The sequence below is a fragment of the Oncorhynchus kisutch genome, linkage group LG17 (genome assembly GCF_002021735.2).
Source record: "Oncorhynchus kisutch isolate 150728-3 linkage group LG17, Okis_V2, whole genome shotgun sequence".
NCBI classification, from domain to species: domain Eukaryota; kingdom Metazoa; phylum Chordata; class Actinopteri; order Salmoniformes; family Salmonidae; genus Oncorhynchus; species Oncorhynchus kisutch.
This window is the reverse complement of record NC_034190.2, coordinates 54,674,603-54,695,086: the sequence shown is the minus strand read 5'-3', so window position 1 is coordinate 54,695,086 and position 20,484 is coordinate 54,674,603. Positions and strand designations below refer to the sequence as shown.

Here is a 20,484-nt window from a genome sequence, read left to right as displayed (position 1 = left end):
TTAGATTGTAGGCTGGCCGGGGTGTTAAGCATGTCCCAGTTTTGGTCACCTAGCAGCACGAGCTCTGAAGATAGATGAAGGGCAATCAATTCGCATATGGTGTCCAGGGCACATCTGGGGGCAGATGATGTTCTATAGCAAGCGGCAATGGTAAGAGACTTGTTTCTGGAGAGGTGGATTTTTAAAAGTAGAAGCTCAAATTGTTTGGGCACAGACCTGGATAGTAAGACAGAACTCTGCAGGTTATCCCTGCAGTAGATTGCAACTCCGCCCCTTTTGGCAGTTCTATCTTGTTTGAAAATGTTATAGTTAGGGATGGAAATTTCAGAGTTTTTGGTGGTCTTCCTAAGCCAGGATTCAGACATGGCTAGAACATCCGGGTTGGCAGAGTGTTCTAGGGCAGTGAATAAAACAAACATTAGAGGAGGCCACTAATGTTAACATGCATGAAACCAAGGCTTTTACAGTTGCAGAACTCAACAAATGAGAGTGCCTGGGGAATGGGAGTGGAACTAGGCACTGCAGGGCCTAGTTAGAGGAGGAGGAGTAGGATCAGGGTACGGCTAAACACTAAAAGAAGTGAACCTCTAGTACGTTCAGAACAGAGTAAAAGGAGTAGGAGATTTCTGGGCACAGTGGAACGGATTCAAGGCATAATATACAGTCAAGACTATGGTAGGATGTGAATACAGTGGGGCTAAACCTGTGCATAGAGTGATGATGAGAGTCTCTAGGAATATAATTTAAACCAGGTGATGTCACTGCAAGTGTGGGAGGTGGAACTAAAGTGTTAACTAAGGCGTATTGAGCCGAGCTAGAGGCTCTACAGTGAAATAAGGAAATATTTAGTAACCAAAACAGCAAAGGACAAGGCATATTGACGTTAAGGAGAGGCATGCGTAGCAGAGTGATCATAGGAGTCCAGTGAGTGGCTTCAGGCAGCTAGCGGGCCGGGGCTAGCAAGCTAGCAGAAGGGCCTTTTAGGGACGTCGCGACAGAAGAAAGTCTGACGGATCAGCAGGGCTCCTTGTGGCAGACCAGGTCCAATGGGCCTCTTAAGCTAACAGTCCAATGTGCTCTAGACAGCTAGCAGGCTTACGGATAGGCGGGACGTCGCAACGGAGGAGCCAGTTGAGAGACCCACCTTGGGCGAATCACGTCAGTAGTCCAGTCGTGATGGGTCGGTGGGGGTCCAGGCCAGTCGGCAAAATAGGTATTGAAGCCCAAGGAGTGGCTGATGGGCCTAGCAGATGAGCATAGCAAGGCTAGCTCCAAGCCAATTGATTATTGCTTCTGGACAGAGACGTTAGCCAGGACTGGCCACTCGGATAGCAGCTTCCTAGCTGCGACGATCCAGCTGGGGGGGGGGGATTGATTGGAACCATTTCATGTTTTCATGTGTATCTGAGTTATTGGCGTTCAAGCAGCAGCACTGTGATAGTTGCTCTCATTACACTGGAAATGAATAGGAATAAGACTTATAGATCGCGAAAACCTCTATCATACATGTTAGATTTCAGTACTGGCCGACATTGCAACTCGGGAGGATGTCTTCTCTCTTTTTGCGATATGTGTAATTTAACGGAGGGTCTAGCACATTTTTCCTATTTGTCTGCCTTTTTAGTCCAGGGTGCGTTGCATGGTGCCGTTGCCAGATATATTATAGAAAGGAGATATGAATCCAATGAATGGAGGAACGTACAGTGCATTTGGAAAGTATTTAGACCACTTGACTTTCTCCACATTTTGTCACTCTACAGCCTTATTCTAAAATGGATTAAATTGTTTTTCCCCCTCATTAATCTGCGCACACTATCCCATAATGGAATTTAGCACATTTATTAAAAATAAAAACCTGAAATATCACATTTACATAAGTATTCACTCTTTACTCAGTGCTTTGTTGAAGTACCTTTGGCAAAGATTATAGCCTCGAGCCTTGGCATGATTGATGGAGTGCTGCGGAGATGGTTGTCCTTCTGAAAGGTTCTCCCGTTCTCCACAGAGGAGGTCTGTCAGAGTGGTCATTGGGTTCTTGGTCTCCTCCCTGACCAAGGCCCTTCTCCCCCGATTGCTCCAGGTGGCCAGCTCTAGGAAGAGTCTTGGTGCTTCCAAACTTCTTCCATTTAAGAATGATGGAGGCCACTGTGTTCTTGGACTTTCAATGCTGCAGAAATGTGTTGTACCCTTCCCCAGAAATAAACAATTTAATTCATTTTAGGATAAGGCTGTAACAAAATTTGGAATAAGTCAAGGGGTCTGAATACTTTCCGAATGCACTGCATAACGTCCCACCCAGCAGACTGTCGAACAATTGCGCTCACGTTGTCATACTGCGTCATGTGGTTGCTAAGCTAATCGTCACACAATCCCTTTAAGTCTGTGTATATTTCGAGAAACATGCCTATTTCCCTTTTAAGTACGTATTGTCATGATTCCAAAGCTATAACATTAACATATTACAAGTTCATTTGTTTTAAAGATTTGTAATATTGTACTTCTTGTTGATGAAATTCGTGCTAATGTTAAGTTTGAGCTAGTGCCCAATAGACTCTTTGAAGGAGAGTGCTCCTTATCCCAGAATCATCCAGAATGCGCTGCGCAACCCATTGACATAGCATGGGCAACATTAAACTGCAGATACTTGTATGCAAATAAAAATTGCACTGTAAAGTAGGAGTTGTGTTCTGATATTATGGGGGGGTTCCTGATTTAATTTGCCATCTCAACAGGGGTCCCAGACACAGACCGGTTTGGGAACCCCTGGCTGAATGTTTTGGCACTTATTTCTTCAAAAAAAATAGTTGAAATTGAAACATTTATTTTGGTCTCCACACACAATTTGAACCATTTTAGTTTTTGGTCAAAATTCTGAAAAGAAAAACGAATGGCATGGACAAAATGTTTAGCACAGAAGAGCTTATACTTGGTTTGCACTGTCTTTGGCCAAGATACCTGACATGCTTTTCGTAGCCATCAGCTTGCTGTGGTTTTGCCCACTCTTCAGCTGCAAACTGCTCCAATTCTGCTATTTTTGAGGGGTGCATTTGACAAACTTCTGTTTTCAGAGCTCACCATGGGATTCAGATCTGGAATAAACGCTGGCCACTCCAGAACAGTCCAGCTACTATCTTGTCTCATCGCTACAACTCCTGTACGGGCTCAGGAGGGACGAAGGTTGAAAGTCATTCCTGTGTGCTTTTTGATGTTTGCGGTCGTTGTCCTGCTGCAAGACCCACCACCTTCAAGGGATGCCCCGTTTTTGGAGACTGGGTTGAATAGTGGACTCAAACACCTTGATAATCTGCTGATTTCATGATGCCTTGCACATGTTAAAGGCCTCCGGTGCTGGCGGCAAAGCAACCCCACAGCATTATCAAACCTCCCCCATGTTTCTTGAATCTTGTTTTCTAAATTAAAATTGTAAACTTAGTTTCAAAAACTAAAATGTTTCTGCAATGTTGAGAATCCACATAACAGTGTGTGTGTGTGTGTGTTATTTAAAAAAAATGTGCAAGGGTGCCAATACATTTGGCCGGAAATGTTCATCTTTCCTCAGAACTATAACCAAGATCTTTCGTCAGAACTGAAGCCTACATGTAGCCTTTCCTCAGAACAGGGAGTCAATCTCCCTCGATTACACTGTGGGTAGTGTCAATGGGTGATTCAGAGTTGCACAACTGGGAATGAAACTGTTATTTTCCTCCATTTAGTTTTGTTGTTTCACTGCAGATGTGAGAATTCTGACCTTAATCTTGACCTCTGAACTCTTTGACTGTTCCAATGTCCCAGAGGCCTCCTCCAGAGAAGAAGCCTGCAAAGGGGAGTTGTGGTGGGGCGGTACACTCTGCAGATGCCCAGTGTGTCAGCGCCGGACCCTGCCACTCCTCCGAGAGCTCCACCAAGGGAGGTTTCGCCCAGAAGGCCAAAGTACTGGACTCCCACGTGCCCAGTCTGAAGAGGCGACGGCTGAGTGAGTATCTACACCGCACATGCAGTGGCACCAAGCATGGTTTAAGTGAACGTTTTAGTTGCTTAACAATATGTCTCCTTAGGCTTTTGCTTCTCATCAGTTCTCTGTCTTGTGCAGATCTGCGTTAAATACCTATTAAGTACTATTTGAGGTGTACTTAATGCTTCCTGCGGCTGGGGTACAGGTTAGTCGTGGTAATTTGTCCATGTAGTCACTTTAGCCCTACCTACATGTACAAATTACCACAACTAACCTGTACCCCTGCACGTTGACTTGGTACTGGTACCCCCTTCATATAGCCTCGTTATTATTTTGTGTTTTAATTTTTTTCTTTCGTTTAATTTGTAAATATTTTCTTAACTATTTCTTGAACTGCATTGTTGGTTAATAGCTTGTAAGTAAGCATTTCACGGTAAGGTCTATATATAACATCCGGCGCCGACAGAGATGGCCGCCTCGCTTCGCGTTCTCAGGAAACTATGCAGTATTTTGTTTTTTTATGTATTATTTCTTACATTGTTACCTCAGGAAATCTAAAGTTTTATTACATACAGCCGGGAGGAACTATTGGATATAAGAGCAACGTCAACTTACCAACATTACGACTAGGAATACGACTTTCCCGAAGCAGATCCTCTGTTTGGGCCACCACCCAGGAAAATGGATCGGATCCCAGCCGGCAACCCAAAATTACGGTGCCGCAGGAGGGGCAGAAGAAGCGGTTTTCTGGTCAGGCTCCGTAGACGGACACAACGCACACTGCTTCCGAGTTTACTACTCGCCAACGTCCAGTCTCTTGACAACAAGGTAGAAGAAATCCGAGCAAGGGTTGCCTTCCAGAGAGACATCAGAGATTGTAACGTTCTTTGTTTCACGAAATGTGGCTCACTTGAGACACGCTATTGGAGTCGGTACAGCCACCTGGTTTCTTCACGCATTGCGCCAACAGAAACAAACATCTCTCTGGTAAGAAGAAGGCCGGGGGTATGCCTTATGATTAACGAGACGTGTTGTGATCATAACAACATACAGGAACTCAAGTCCTTTTGCTCACCTGCCCTAGAATTCCTTACAATCAAATGTCGACCGCATTATCTTCCAAGAGAATTCTCTTCGATTATAATAAAATCTGTATATATCCCCCCCCCCCCCCAAGCAGACGCATCAATGGCCCTGAATGAACTTCATTGGACTCTATGTAAACTGGAAACCACATATCCTGAGGCTGCATTCATTGTAGCTGGGGATAGGCTAATCTGAAAACAAGACTCTAAATTTGATCAGTATATCGAATGCGCTACCTGGGCGGAAAAAATCCTGGACCGTTGTTACTCAAACTCCCGCGATGCATACAAAGCCCTGCTCCGCCCTCCTTTCGGAAATTCTGACCACTACTCAATTTTGTTGCTCCTAGCCTATAGACAGAAACTAAAACAGGAAATGCCCGTGCTCAGGTCTGTTCAATGCTGGGCCGACCAATCTGATTCCACCCTTCAAGATTGCTTCGATCACGTGGACTTGATGAATTGATTGATGGATCAGAATACTCTGATTCGGTGAGCGAGTTTATTAGCAAGTGTATCGGTGATGTACACACAGCAACTATTAAAACCTTCCCCAACCAGAAACCGTGGATTGATGGCAGCATTCGTGCAAAACTGAAAGCGCGAACCACTGCTTTTAATCAAGGCAAGTCGACCGGAAACCTGACCAAATACAAACAGTGTAGCTATTCCCTCCGCAAGGCAATCAAACAAGCTAAGCGTCTAGAGTATAGAGACAAAGTAGAGTTGAAATTCAACGGCTCAGACACGAGATCTATGTGGCAGGGTCTACAGTCAACCACGGACTACAAACAGCCCCGTCACGGACCACGATGTCCTGCTCCCAGACAGACTAAACAACTTCTTTGCTTGCTTTGAGGACAATACAGTGCCAACGACACGGCCCGCTACCAGAAACCTGCCGACTCTCCTTCACCGCAGCCAACTTAGAAAGCTAAGGTAACTGAGCTAAATGACTATCGCCCCATAGCACTCACATCCATCTTCATGAAGTGCTTTGAGAGACTAGTCAAGGATCATATCACCTCCACCCTACCTGATACCCTAGACCCACTCCAATTTACTTACCGCCCCAATAGGTCCACTGATGACGCAATCACACCGCACACTGCCCTAACCCATCTGGACAAGAGGAATAGCATTGTAAGAATGCTGTTCATTGACTACAGCTCAGCATTTAACACCATAGTACCCTCCAAACTTGTCATTAAGCTTGAGACCCTGGTTCTCGACCCCGCCCTGTGCAACTGGGTCCTGGACTTCCTGACGGGGCCGCCCCCAGGTGGTGAGGGTAGGAAACATCTCCACCCCTCTGATCCTGAACACTGGGGCCCCACAAGGCTGCATTCTCAGCCCTCTCCTGTACTCCCTGTTCACCCATGACTGCGTGGCCATGCACACCTCCAACTCAATTATCAAGTTTGCAGATGACACTACAGTGGTCGGCTTGATTACCAACAATGACGAGACAGCCTACAGGGAGGAGGTGAGGGCCCTCGGAGTGTGGTGTCAGGAAAATAACCTCACACTCAACGTCAACAAAACAAAGGAGATGATCGTGGACTTCAGAAAACAGCAGAGGGAGCGCCCCCCTATCCACATCGATGGAACAGTAGTGGAGAAGGTGGAAAGTTGTAAGTTCCTCAGCGCACACAGACAGTGTGGTGAAGAACCAACCTCAGAAGGCTGAAGAAATTTGGCTTGTCACCAAAAACACTCAAACTTTTACAGATGCACAATTGAGAGCATCCTGTCGGGCTGTATCACCACTTGGTGCGGCAACTGCTCCGCCCACAACCGTAAGGCTCTCCAGAGGGTAGTGAGGTCTGCACAACACATCACCCACCGGGGGAAAACTACCTGCTCTCCAGGACACCTACACCACCCGATGTCACAGGAAGGCCGAAAAGATCATCAAGGACAACAACCACCTGAGCCACTGCCTGTTCCACCCGCTATCATCCAGAAGGCGAGGTCAGTACAGGTGCATCAAAGCTGGGACCGAGAGACTGAAAAACAGCTTCTATCTCAAGGCCATCAGACTGTTAAATAGCCATCACTAACATTGAGTGGCTGCTGCCAACATACTGACTCAATCTCTAGCCACTTTAATAATAAAAAATTGGATGTAATAAATATATCACTAGTCACTTTAAACTATGCCACTTTATATAATATTTACATACCCTACACTACTCATCTCATATGTATATACTGTACTCTGTACCATCTACTGCATCTTGGCTATGCCATTTGGCCATCGCTCATCCATATATATTTTTATGTACATATTCTTATTCATTCCTTTACACTTGTGTGTGTATAAGGTAGTTGTTGTGAAGTTGTTAGATATTTTCTGCATGGTCGGAACTAGAAGCACAAGCATTTCGCTACACTCGCATTAACATCTGCTAACCATGTGTTCCATTGTACTGGGTGGGCAAACTAAATCAAGCGCATCTGTAATATATGAAAGTCTTTATTTAACCAGGTTAGTCTTGTTGATGATACAAAATCTCTTTTTCAGGAGAGACCTGAACCATTTGCCACAGGTCTGGTCATGTTTGTGGTTCTGGAAGTGACTCGTCTCATCACCTCTTATCACATGTCTCATGACCTGTCTCCTGTTTTTGTTCTCAGATGAGCATGGCGGCAGTGAGGGGAACGGCATGGCTAGGCTGTGCATCGAATACGAAACGGAGATGGAGGCGAGCCGGAGGAGGCCGGCCGGCCTGCTAGACGCCCTGGAGCACAGCGACAGCCGCTATGGAGATGAAGACGAGGCCCTAGGGGGCGAGGAGAGGGTACACTTGGCTTTACTACAGAAACCTCTGTCTGAACAGATGAGTTGGAGGATGGTGGTCCTTCGAAATAATATCAAGGAATGTTTTACTGAACATGTCTGGTTAAACTGATGCAGAAGGAGAAATGCATGTTGCACTGCTTTGATGCAACTGCCAATATCGTTTTACCAGATCAAGCTGAGTCCTTGACTCACTTAGGGAAACCGTCCTTAAGGGATGAAATAAGGAAACTGATTGGTAAACGCTAGGAACCCACAGCATTGAGCAAAAAACGTGTTTTAGTTGACTAAATATGAGCTAGCATACAGTTGAAGTCAGAAGTTTACATACACTTAGGTTGGAGTCATTAAACCTTGTTTTTCAACCACTCCACAATTTGTTTGTTAACAAACTATAGTCTTGGCAAGTCAGTTAGGACCTCTAATGACCTCTCTAAGTCATTTTTTGAACATATGTTTACAGACAGATTATTTCACTTAATTCACTGTATCACAATTCCAGTGGGTCAGAAGTGTTTATACACTAAGTTGACTGCCTTTTAAACAGCTTGGAAAATTCAATTTATAAGCTTCTGATAGGCTAATTGACATCATTTGAGTCAATTGGAGGTGTACCTGTGGATGTATTTCAAGGCCTACCTTCAAACTCAGTGCCTCTTTGCTTGACATCATGGGAAAATCAAAAGAAATTAGCCAAAACCTCAGAAAAAAAGACCTCCACAAGTCTGGTTCATCCTTGGGAGCAATTTCCAAACGCCTGAAGGTACCACGTTCAACTGTACAAACAATAGTAGGCAAGTTTAAACAGCATGGGACCACGAGGCCGTCATACCGCACAGGAAGGAGACTCATTCTGTCTCCTAGAGATGAATGTTCTCCGGTGCGAAAAGTGCAAATCAATCCCACATCTACAGCAAAGGACCTTGTGAAGATGCTGGAGGAAATGGTTACAAAAGTATCTATATCCACAGTAAAACGAGTCCTATATCGACATAACCTGAAAGGCCGCTCAGCAAGGAAGAAGCCACTGCTCCAAAAAAGCCAGACTACGTTGTGCAACTGCACATGGGGACAAAGATCGTACTTTTTGGAGAAATATCCTCTGGTCTGATGAAACAAAAATATAGAACTGTTTGGCCATAATGACCATTGTTATGTTTGGAGGAAAAAGGGGGAGGCTTGCAAGCCGAAGAACAGCATCCCAACCGTGAAGCATGGGGGAGGCAGCATCATGTTGTGGGGGTGCTTTGCTGCAGGAGGGACTGGTGCACTTCACAAAATAGCATCATGAGGAAGGGAAATTATCTATGTGGATATATTGAAGCAACATCTCAAGACATCAGTCAGGAAGTTAAAGATTGGTCGCAAATGGGTCTTCCAAATGGACAATGACCCCAAGCATACTTCCACAGTTGTGGCAAAATGGCTTAAGGACAACAAAGTCAAGGTATTGGAGTGGCCATCACAAAGCCCTGACCTCAATCCTATAGAACATTTGTTGTCAGAACTGAAAAAGTGTGTGCGAACAAGGAGGCCTACAAACCTGACTCAGTTACACCAGCTCTGTCAGGAGGAATGGGACAAAATTCACCCAACTTATTGTGGGAAGGTGGTGGAAGGCTACCCAAAATGTTTGACCCAAGTTAAACCATTTTAAAGGCAATGCTACCAAATACTAATTGTGTGTATGTAAACTTATGACCTACTGGGAATGTGATGAAAGAAATAATTCTCTCTACTATCATTCCGACATTTCACATTCTTAAAATTAAGTGGTGATCCTAACTGACCTAAGACAGGTAACTTTTACTAGGATTAAATGTCAGGAATTGTGAATACTTTATTAGATAATATTTCAATGGTAATATAAGCTTTATCTATTTCTGTTACTCCCCTCATCCAATTGTCTACAAAATACTTATACTGTTTTTCTTTGATTTGATTATTTCAATTTAACATTATTAAATCAAACGGATTAAATCAAATATAATTTTATACTTGTAATCAATGAAAATGAAACATAATGCTATTGTTTCCCTTATCGCTAGCAAGTATGTGGCGCTTGCTAAGCACTACATACAGTTTCCAGTAACCGCTCACTAAGATTTTGTAAAGCCATACAGTCATTTTGTATCAGCACAACAACAAAGGTCACACATTTAAGTACAGGGTTATATTACCCTTCGGATGACAGATTCACAGTGGTTCAGCACCTTTTTATAATGACCAATTGTTTACTCTTTTTTTTTTCTTTTCCTAAATGCCATTTCCCACTTAACGCTGAGCGAACGAACAAAGGATGTGTGTTTATGGTTTGAACAAAACGCTCTCCGGTTCCAGTTTCCAAAAGCCATGTGGAGGCGGTGGTTGTCTCAATAAACATGTTCAGTAAGTTAGGAAATAAATAATAGATACCTGCAAGCTTAGGCTAGTTATTGGATGTGGTAACACTACTTTTGAAGTTAGTCAGTCATGCACTATAGACTTTGTTCCTTCAAATATCTTAGCATGCGACTTAGAATGAGCCAAAGTATTTGGCATGTATTCAAAGTGGTGTAGTATGGAGATTGTAACGTAACCATATATCTTTGAGTTGAGGGGGGGGGAACATATCTCGTCTTTTCTTTCACTCAGTTTCAGTTTCCTGAAATATCAATGTCCTAAAGTATTTTATTTATTTTAAAATAAATTTTCCTTGATCACGATGGATCAATCAATAGACCATGATGAGAAAATAAATATAATAAGCTCATGTAAGGTTCTGTTTTTATTATCCAGGGACGCTATGAGCTGAGGTAGTGTAAGGTAACGGCTGTTTACAGCAGATTTAGGAGGACCATACAGTAGGTGATCATAGCAAAAGTGTATGTTTTAGTATAAATGTAGTACTGAATAAAACTGCTGATGATGCTAACGGTTCCATTCTGTTTAGGCTAATCGCATATCCACGCTGTCTCTTCAGTACGACAAGCGCGTGGATGACGAATTGCGTGGTGGAAAACGAAAAATCAAAGTGGTCCAAGAACGGGTATGTGAAATACTGCATGTCTAAGACAACTGCTGTTAAAAGCTCTATAGCGCACTAAGTTTAAGGCCTGTGTGTAACTCATCCTCACGCTTCCCCCAACTCATAGCGGCTTGGTCACAGAGGAATGACGGCACTAACAATTATTTCAGAAATACCCTATAAGGCTAACGCTACGACTAGCCCCCAGTTCCAACACACTGTCTTCATACCACAGTCACAAGAGCCTCTCACTCCATTGTTTATGTGTCACCCGCATTGTTGATCCCTATCATCATTGGCACAAGGATGCGTTGGCTGGGGTTTGTGGAACAAAATACATTGAGCGGGAGTTCCATTATTTACTCTGGCACAGAGATTTCTGTGTGTGATACTGACTCACGGAAAATCGTGCTGTGCTTACCTGTTGTTGAGTCTTGTCTGTTTGGCCAACCGTGAACATCCTCATGCTTTGTATTAATATTACCTAGGTATAATGAAATGGCACTGTCATGTTGTGGAAATTAACTTGTGACACAATATAAGTTTTGAATCTGTGAAGAAAACTCATTGAGACACATTCAAATTGATCAAATTGGCTAAATAGTAGGTTTTCAAGAGAATTTCAGGTCACAGAATGGACTATGAAAAATGTGTAGTTTAATTTTGTCCAGATAGTTTTATCAAATATACTACTGTAAAACTTAAATTAATAGCCTGGGCATTTATTTGCTTCAGTCACTGAACACAATCGCCGCTTATTAGCGTCAGGCTTCTATATGAGCCAGGCGTCTCTGACTGAGAACTCAATACACTTAAGGATTTTGTCAAGCCAGCCTGCACTAGCAGTGAAATCAGAGGCCCCACTGTCACTCAGTCTCGTAGATCTCCTTTGTGGTCATGACCAGAGCGGTGTCTAATTGTAACCTTGTAAACAATTCATTTAGACCCAACAGTTATTTGAAACATACATTTATTTGCTGAAATGTGTGCCAATACCCAACTTAAAAGTCTAAGTGTTCATTTTTTAAACGTTTTACGGTAAGTTGTAGGTTTATTTCACACTATGGTGAATCAATCCTGTGGTATGGTGGTTCTTTGAATTGCGGTGGCATTGATTTGGGCAAAGCATTTAGGAAATAATTTACTTAATTTTGAGGGGATTTTTTAATTTAATTTGTTTCGATCTTACAATTCTAAATCATCTAAATATTTTAAATAACTTGTACCATTGTGATAACATTGTGACACCACTAGGAGTAGTAACACCACTGACACATTTTAGGTCATTGAGGATTTTCTTAAATGGAGGCCACAGATGCATAAAATGAACGATTATTAACCTGTTTTAAAATAACATTTACTAAAGTGATATGATTAATATTTTTGTTCACAATGTAATTAGCCTTCATTTAAATTGAGTAACACCAATGACACTTTGTATTTAGACGCACTACATGAGCAATGGAATCCTCATATTTTACATACTAAAAGGTTCATTCTTTAATATAGACCCCTCCCACAGTAATAATTTGCTATTGGAGGGAATGCTCAAGGTCCTTGTATATCTTAGTAATTAATTATTTAACACCAATGACACAACTATTGACATAAAACCATTTTGTCACAAATGCGCTGACGGAGGGAAAAGTTTGTCAACACAGGCTTGATTGAACTACACTGAAAAAAATATAAACGCAACATGTAAAGTGTTGATCCCATGCTTCATGAGCTGAAATATAAGATCCCTGTTTTTGTGCGCTACTTTGTTTGACAAGATAATCCATCCACCTGACAGGTGTGGCATATCAAGAACCTGATTAAACAGTATGATCATTACACATGTGCACCTTGTGCTGGGGACAATAAAAGGCCACTCTAAAATGTGCAGTTCTGTCACACAACACAATGCTACAGATGTCTGAGGGAGCATGCAATTGGCATGCTGACTGCAGGAATGTTCACCAGAGCTGTTGCCAGAGAATTTGTTTATGTTAAATTCTCTACCATAAAACGCCTGCAACATCGTTTTAGAGAATTTGACCGTAAGTCCAAACAGCCTTAAAACCGCAAACCACGTGTATGGCTTCGTGTGGCCAAGCGGTTTGCTGATGTCAACGTGAACAGAATGCCCCACGGTGGAGGTGGGGTTATGGTATGGGCAGGCATAAGCTACGGAAAACAAACACAATCGTATTTTGTCGATGGCTATTTGAATGCACAGAGATACCGTAACGAAATCCTGAGGCCCATTGTCGTGCAAATTCATCCGCCGCCATCACATCATGTTTCAGCATAATGCACAGCCCCATTCCGCAAGGATCTGTACACTATTCCTGGAAGCTGCCAGTTCTTCCATGGCCTGCATACTCACCAGACATGTCACCCATTGCGCATGGTTGCAATGCTCTGGACCGACGTGTACGACAGCATGTTCCAGTTTCCACAAATATCCAGCAAATTAGCACAGCCGTTGAAGAGGAGTGGGACAACATTCCACAGGCCACAATCAACAGCCTGATCAACTCTATGCCAAGGAGATGAGTCACGCTGAATGAGGCACGTGGTGGTCACACCAGATACTGACTGGTTTTCGGAAACACGCCCATACTTTTGTTTTTTAAAGGTGTCAGTGACTAACAGATGCATATTTATATTCCCAGTCATGTGAAATCCATAGATGAGCGGACTTCCTTATGATCTGTAACTCAGTCAAATCTTTGAAATTGTGTCATGTTATTTTTGTTACTTTTACTGCATAAGAAAACTTAAGGTGATTGGTTAAAATTGTGTGACACCTCAGAATTTCTAAATCCTGGAGAGACTGCAAAGTATGGAGTAGATTTTACTCTCTTTTGACCCCTTGTTTTGAATGTTTTCCACAGTACACTCCATGGTGATGACCTTGTACAATTCCAAGCAATCTTCCTTCCACCTCGTTTAGGCCCCCTCAAACTGCTCTCACTCAAATGTCATGTATATGTTATGGAGTGGAACTGTATGAGTGGAGGGAGAGACAGAGGTACAGTGCCTTCAGAAAGTATTCAGACCCCTTGAATCTTTCCACATTTTGTTAGGTTACAGGATTATTCTAAAACATTTTTTATTTATTCTAATAATAAAAAAATCTACACGCAATGCCCCATAATGCAGAAACAGGTTGACATTTCTGCTAATTAATACAACAACAACAACAAAAACTATCACATTTACATAAGTATTCAGATCCTTTACTCAGTACTTTGTTGAAGCAGCAATTACAGCCTCGAGTCTCATTGGGCATGACACTACAAGCTTGGAACATCTGTATTTGGGGAGTTTCTCCCATTCTTCTCTGCAGATCCTCTCAAGCTCTGTCAGGTTGGATGGGGATTGTTGCTGCACAACTATTTTCAGGTCTCTCCAGAGATATTCAATCAGGTTCAAGCCCGGGCTCTGGCTTGGACACTCAAGGATATTCAGAGACTTGTCCCGAAGCCACTCCTGCATCTTCTTGGCTGTGTGCTTAGGTTTCCTGTCCTGTTGGAAGGTGGACCTTTGCCCCAGTGTGAGGTCCTGAGTGCTCTGGAGCAGGTTTTCATCAAGGCTCTCTCTGTACTTTGCTCCGTTCATCTTTCGCTCGATCCTGCCTAGTCTCCCAGTCCCTGCCTTTGAAAAACATCCCCACAGCATGATGCTGCCACCACCATTGTTCACTGTAGGGATGGTGCCAGGTTTCCTTAAGATGTGACGCTTGGCATTCAGGCCAAAGAGTTCAATCTTGGTTTCATCAGCCAGAGAATCTTGTTTCTCATGGTCTGAGAGTCTTTAAGTGCCTTTTGGAAAACTCCAAGTGGGCTGTCGTGCCTTTTTTCCTGAAGAGTGGCTTCCGTCTGGCCACTATACCATAAAGGCCTGATTGGTGGAGTGCTGGAGACATGGTCGTCCTTCTGGAATGTTCTCCCATCTCCACAGATTAACTCTGGGACTCTGTCTGTGATCATCGGGTTCTTGGTCACCTCCCTGACCAAGGCACTTCTCCCTCGATTGCTTAGTTTGGCTGGGCGGCCAGCTCTAGGAAGAGTCTTGGTGGTTCTAAACCTTTTCCATTTAAGAATGATGGAGGCCACTACATTCTTGGGGACCTTCAATGCTGCATTAATTCTTTGGTACCCTTCCCCAGATCTGTGCCTCGACACAATCCTGTCTCGGAGCTCTACGGACAATTCCTTCGACCTCATGGCTTGGTTTTTGCTCTGAAATGCACTGTCAACTGTGGACCTTTATATAGGCAGGTGTGCCTTTCCAAATCATGTCCAATCAAGTTGTAAAAACATCTCAAGGATGATCAATGGAAACAGGATGCATCTGAGCTCAATTTGGAGTGTCATAACAAAAGTTCTGAATACTTATGTAAATAAGGCATTTCTGTTTTATTTTTAATACATTTGTAAACATAAAAAAAAAAAAAAAACTGTTTTCGCCTTGTCATTATGGTGTATTTTGTGTCAACTTTTAAAAATATTTTTAGAATAAGGCAGTAACGTAACAAAGTGGAAAAGTCAAGGGGTCTGAACTTTCCGAAGGTACTGTATAGGGACTTCTATAGTTTTGGGGGGCATACAGTTATCACACGCTAACTCATCATTTCTTGTGACAGTTTTATATGTGCTTCAGCATAAATGCCTTACAGGCACATCTCCCCACAGCGTTGTTCAAATAACTTCGAATAATAGGTATCATTCCATTCGCCAACCAAATGAACACAGTGAAATACCCTTGCATCTGTCATGGCTAGACACACTAAGATATATGACACACTAACAAACCATTATCTCTCCCACCTCCCATAGAAAATCCCTCTGTCTCCTAATGTGTCAGAGGGCAAAGCGGGGAAAGCCAAGTCGTTCCTGGCAGAAATGAAAAGGTCGCTGAGTCAGGTGAATTTCCAGCGAATAATGGCTGCCCTGCAGACGTACAAACAGATGGATGACCTTGACAAACTGCTGGCCGAGGCAGCCGACCTCTTCACCGGGGACACCAACACCTACAACCTACTCCGAGGTGTGTGTGTGTGTGTGTGTGTGTGTGTGTGTGTGTGTGTGTGTGTGTGTGTGTGCACAGCCTGTCCAGGAGTGGGGGAGGGCATGATTGAAGCATAGGGAAAAAATAACTAGCAATCAGAAGTCTCATCGCTTGAAGTCGCACCCCTCTTGCATACATTGACCCCGGATGACAACGATGGCTGTCATTTAGGCTTGTCCAACCTAGAGTTCTCATCTGGCTTGAAAATGAGGCTGATTGATTGATTGATTGATTTAAACTGGTGTTAAGAACAAAGTGGCGGAGTTGGGAGGGAGTGGAGTGAGGAGATGAGGAAACTGCCCTTGTCTTAGAAAAGAGAAGAGCTGAAAACTCACCTTTTTGTTATGATAAACTGGATGGCAAATATTGGATAAAGTCAGCAAATGCAATTGAAGTGTGTTATTTCTCTCTTGACTCGCATATAGGCTATAGTAGCCTTATATAATCTATCGAGCTGTTAGTGCGTCCTGTTTTCTGTCTTAAGTAATTTAGCCTACTTAAATATACAGTATCTCAATCAAACATTCATTCATTTCATTACACAGCATACAAGTAATTTATGCCTTTTTTAAAGCTGAAATTCTTAATGGTGAAACTGCCACGTCCGTTTGCAATATTATAACAACATAGAAGTTACTGCAAATGACAGACACAGTCTCTTTCCCTTGGACATCATTGCACTCGCAATTTGGAATATAAAAAATCTATTTCAATTAAACTAGGTAAGTCCGTTAAGAACAAATTCTTATTTACAATGACGGCCTACTCCGGCAAAACCTGGACGACACTGGGCCAATTGTGCGCCGCCCTATGGGGAAAACGGCCGGATGTGATACAGCCTGGATTCGAACCAGGGACTGTAGTGATGCCTCTTGCACTGAGATGCAGTGCCTTAGACCGCAGTGCCACTCGGGAGCCCAATATGTACTGCAATTTCACTTCCACCCTGTCAACAACAACAAAACAAAAATATTATGGCCTTGATGCTGTTTGCCCCTACTGTGTATTTAATCTTTAAATACAACAAGCATTTTATTTTTTAAATAAAATTCTTAGTCAAATTCTTAAGAGCCTTTAAATATTTTCTGCCATACATTAATTTGAATAATCGCTCAAAATCCCTGTTTTGAATGCATAGTTTATTCCGAAATAACTGCATTAAGCCTATGCCTGATTAGGAAAACATTTTGATAAATTATGGGTCTACTTTAAATAGTTTTCAAGGTATTCTGTTTTAATGTGTCGCGTTAACAGATGCCATTGGAATAATGTGGCTGCTGAGACACCGCAGTAGTAAAAGCTGCTAAGACGCGTATACTTTTTCGTCTTCTCAAACACAGCGTGGCAAGGCCGCAACCCGCCTGACCTGAATCATCAATTCTTGGAATTTGAGGTCGACCTGGTATAAGACCATCGGGTTCGGGCTGAGAATGAGAACTGAAGTCCAAACATGAGCCACTCCTGTGTGACAGTCAAAAGATTTTCCTGGTTCTGTAATGACCAAAAACAGTAGACATTACTGTCAGTTTTCAAATAACTTCAAGAGAATTACATGAATCAACATTTTGACTGTAACAGGACTTTGAAATCATTGTCACCAGAGAATCCATTAGAAGCGGGATGTTAAGTGGTCATGGACAGTCATAGCCAGCACATGAGTAATGCAGTTGATGGTATAATGTAAGTTATGCAGGAAAAGGAAGTTAGTTACACAAGTTCTCTTTTGTGGTGAGTCATGAATTAAGTCACATGTACACAAACGTTACACACACTTTAGTGTAGTGTAGATATTCTCTCTGATACAAGATTCCAAGGAAATTGTGTAAACTATGAACTGGCAAACTGCAGTATTGTATTCCTGTTTTTAGGAAATGTATCAATTTTCAAGATATACATGGCAAATATCACAGGTTTGTTCATACAGATATGCACTGGGGTTTGACCTCAAACCTTACTGTATTTCAGGATTCTACCAGTTCATACGACCCCACCACAAGAAGAGATTTGATGAGAAGTGTGTGGAGCTGACTGGCCAGGGCTGTGGCTACAAACCCGATCACTCGCTCTCCAAGGAGGAGAAAGAAACGCTGATGCAGAACGGGGGTGTGCAGTCAATTCTTAGTTTCTGACACTGACCACTAGGATGCATTTAGTAACACTGTATTTTCCAGACATGTCAAGAGACTGGATAGAGTGTGATTGTACATGTGATGCATGAGTCATTTCACATTTAAGCAAGGATACTTTGTGCAGCAAGATGACACCCACCCAGTGTCTTGGCTTAATCATACCAGTTCGTGACTCCTGAGTCATTACATTCTGACTAGCCCAATCAGGGCCAGCCCTAGCCTTTTGGGGGCCCTAAGCGAGATTTGGTTGGGAGGCCCCACACCTCATGGACAAAACATTTTAGTGGCCCCCTCTTCACGACGGCAAGATAATTTTAAAAAAAAAGTGAATTTCCTGCAATTCTACACATTTTGCCATGAGGAGTAGAGAAAATGTTCAGGTTTTAAAGCAAGCTTTCTGCAATTCTAGACATTTTGCCATGGTGTGGGGGTAGAAGTTTAGCAATTATATTTAAAAAAAAATGTCATGTAATTCTACACCTTTTACCAAGACTTATGACATGTTAATGATAGCCTTATCTAAATGAGTGACTAACAAAATCAATGGGGGCCCCCTGGAGATCAGGGCCCCTGGGCATATGCCCGGTCGGTATTCGGCTATGATTTATATATCGTGCTAGACGTTACCAATCTAAAAATTGTTAGCTGACATAGCTAATTGAGTGACTGTCAGTGACTGACATAACAAGAGACTCACAGCCAAATGTAGAAATTGCACCTTGTTTTTTCTACTATGCTAATAACTCTCCCAGGGGCCCTAAGTGACCGATTATGTCGCATATGCCTGGAGCCGGCCCTGAGCCTAATTGTCAGACAATTATGACCATCTTTGCAGCAAGGCTTCAAAAATGCAACTTAGTGTTTTTGTATTTCACCCCCTGAACAACCCAGTAACCTTGATTTGCTTTTGTTTTAAAGCCAAGCCGGGAAAGCTGACGAGTGTTGCTGTTGCTTCTGATTCAAGCTCCTCCTGCAGTCAGCTCAACGCCAGTCTGCTGCTTAATAAAGGTGGCCATCACCTTGGAATCCACAGATTGACTACAGAGGAGCATTTGCCAAAGAATAAAGTGCTTACAGGTACTGCTAGATACCTGGAGAGTATTCCGTGAGATGGAATGTTCATAACGTTTCAGATAGAAATGTTACAAATTAAGCTGACACAATTCCCTACGTTTCATCTGCACGACATCTGTTTACATAATATATTTATATCTGAATGTTCCATAAAGTTGTGCCTTCCTGAACAGGCCTAGTTGAAAATTATTATTATTATTTTTTTTTGGGGGGGGGGGAGTCTTTAATTGAATCTTGTTTTTGAACCAAGGATTCCCCTCTACATTCAGTTACAAACATGCAGTTACAGAGTAATTTGTATGAGCTTCAGCATAGATACCTTACAGGCAAATCTCCCCACACGGTTGTTCAAACTTTCGCCATGACAGATGTGGTGTTATTGTTCCAATCTTTCTCCAACCAAGTTACGCCATGAAATACCACCACATCTTTCATGGCTATGTATGAGCATGACACAAAGATATGGGAAGCCACATTCACGCATATACTGTATAAAAGTTTACATGCTTTTTTTTTTTTACTGGTTTGGCCAAATCCTGACAGGATTGGATGTGTTTGTCTTGTTCTGTGCTCACCAGTTGATGATCCTAAATGCGAAGGCCAAGCACCAGTCCAGTCTGCTCAGAAGAGTCAAATCTACGCCAGTTTCATAGCGGATGTGAAAAAATCCATTGGACTTGAGAAGTCCAACCAACTGTTCTCAGCTATTCAGAGCTATAAGAAGACCGACAACTATGATAGCCTGGTGGGCACAGTAGTGAGTTTGTTAACTGAGAAAAACGAAGACTTTAACCTCCTTAGCAGTAAGTTCTTGCCTATTAGAGTTGAGCGTCTTGGCAAGCACAGTTCTTTGCATTCTCACTTAAATCTGAAATTCAATTAAATCAAATCGTAACATTTGAACAAACATCGATGAACCATGAAAGGCTATGGCATAGATGCATATTAATTTTGTCATCCTTTGTGTCCCTAGCATTTGCCCTGTTCATTCGGCCTCACCATAAGAAACAGTACAAAGAGATGCTGGATGCCTTGATAGGTGACTCCACAGGCTCAAGTGCTTCCTCTGAGATTTCAGGCCAACTAATAAAAGGTGAATGTACAATTCGCAAGTGCCTTCAAGAGAGAATAACTTGTAGCAATTCAAGAGAAATCCTTGTATTGTCAGCACTATTGTAACTACAGTGAGCATAAAGTCTATATAAGTAATTATTGAAGCCATTATTTTTGTTTAACAGGTATTGTTAATTAACACTTTGGTAGTGTTAAACAGCTGGTTTGCAATAATGACCATTTTAATTTAATAATGTAGTAATGTGATTAAATGTAATTTAACAACGTTAGATTTGAAAAAGACAAGCATATAAAAGATG

At 42.5% G+C, this 20,484-nt stretch overlaps 1 protein-coding gene across 1 annotated transcript in view; it reads left to right on the top strand.

Moving 5' to 3' along the window:
• Positions 1-20,484, top strand: part of rtel1 (regulator of telomere elongation helicase 1) — a 53,980-nt gene that overhangs the window by 30,645 nt on the left and 2,851 nt on the right. The window contains exons 25-32 of the mRNA XM_020506217.2: positions 3,793-3,973; positions 7,678-7,841; positions 10,773-10,868; positions 15,677-15,887; positions 17,874-18,011; positions 18,956-19,114; positions 19,690-19,914; positions 20,085-20,204. Coding sequence (XP_020361806.1) covers positions 3,793-3,973; positions 7,678-7,841; positions 10,773-10,868; positions 15,677-15,887; positions 17,874-18,011; positions 18,956-19,114; positions 19,690-19,914; positions 20,085-20,204 — 1,294 coding nt within the window. The remainder of the gene's footprint in view (positions 1-3,792; positions 3,974-7,677; positions 7,842-10,772; positions 10,869-15,676; positions 15,888-17,873; positions 18,012-18,955; positions 19,115-19,689; positions 19,915-20,084; positions 20,205-20,484) is intronic.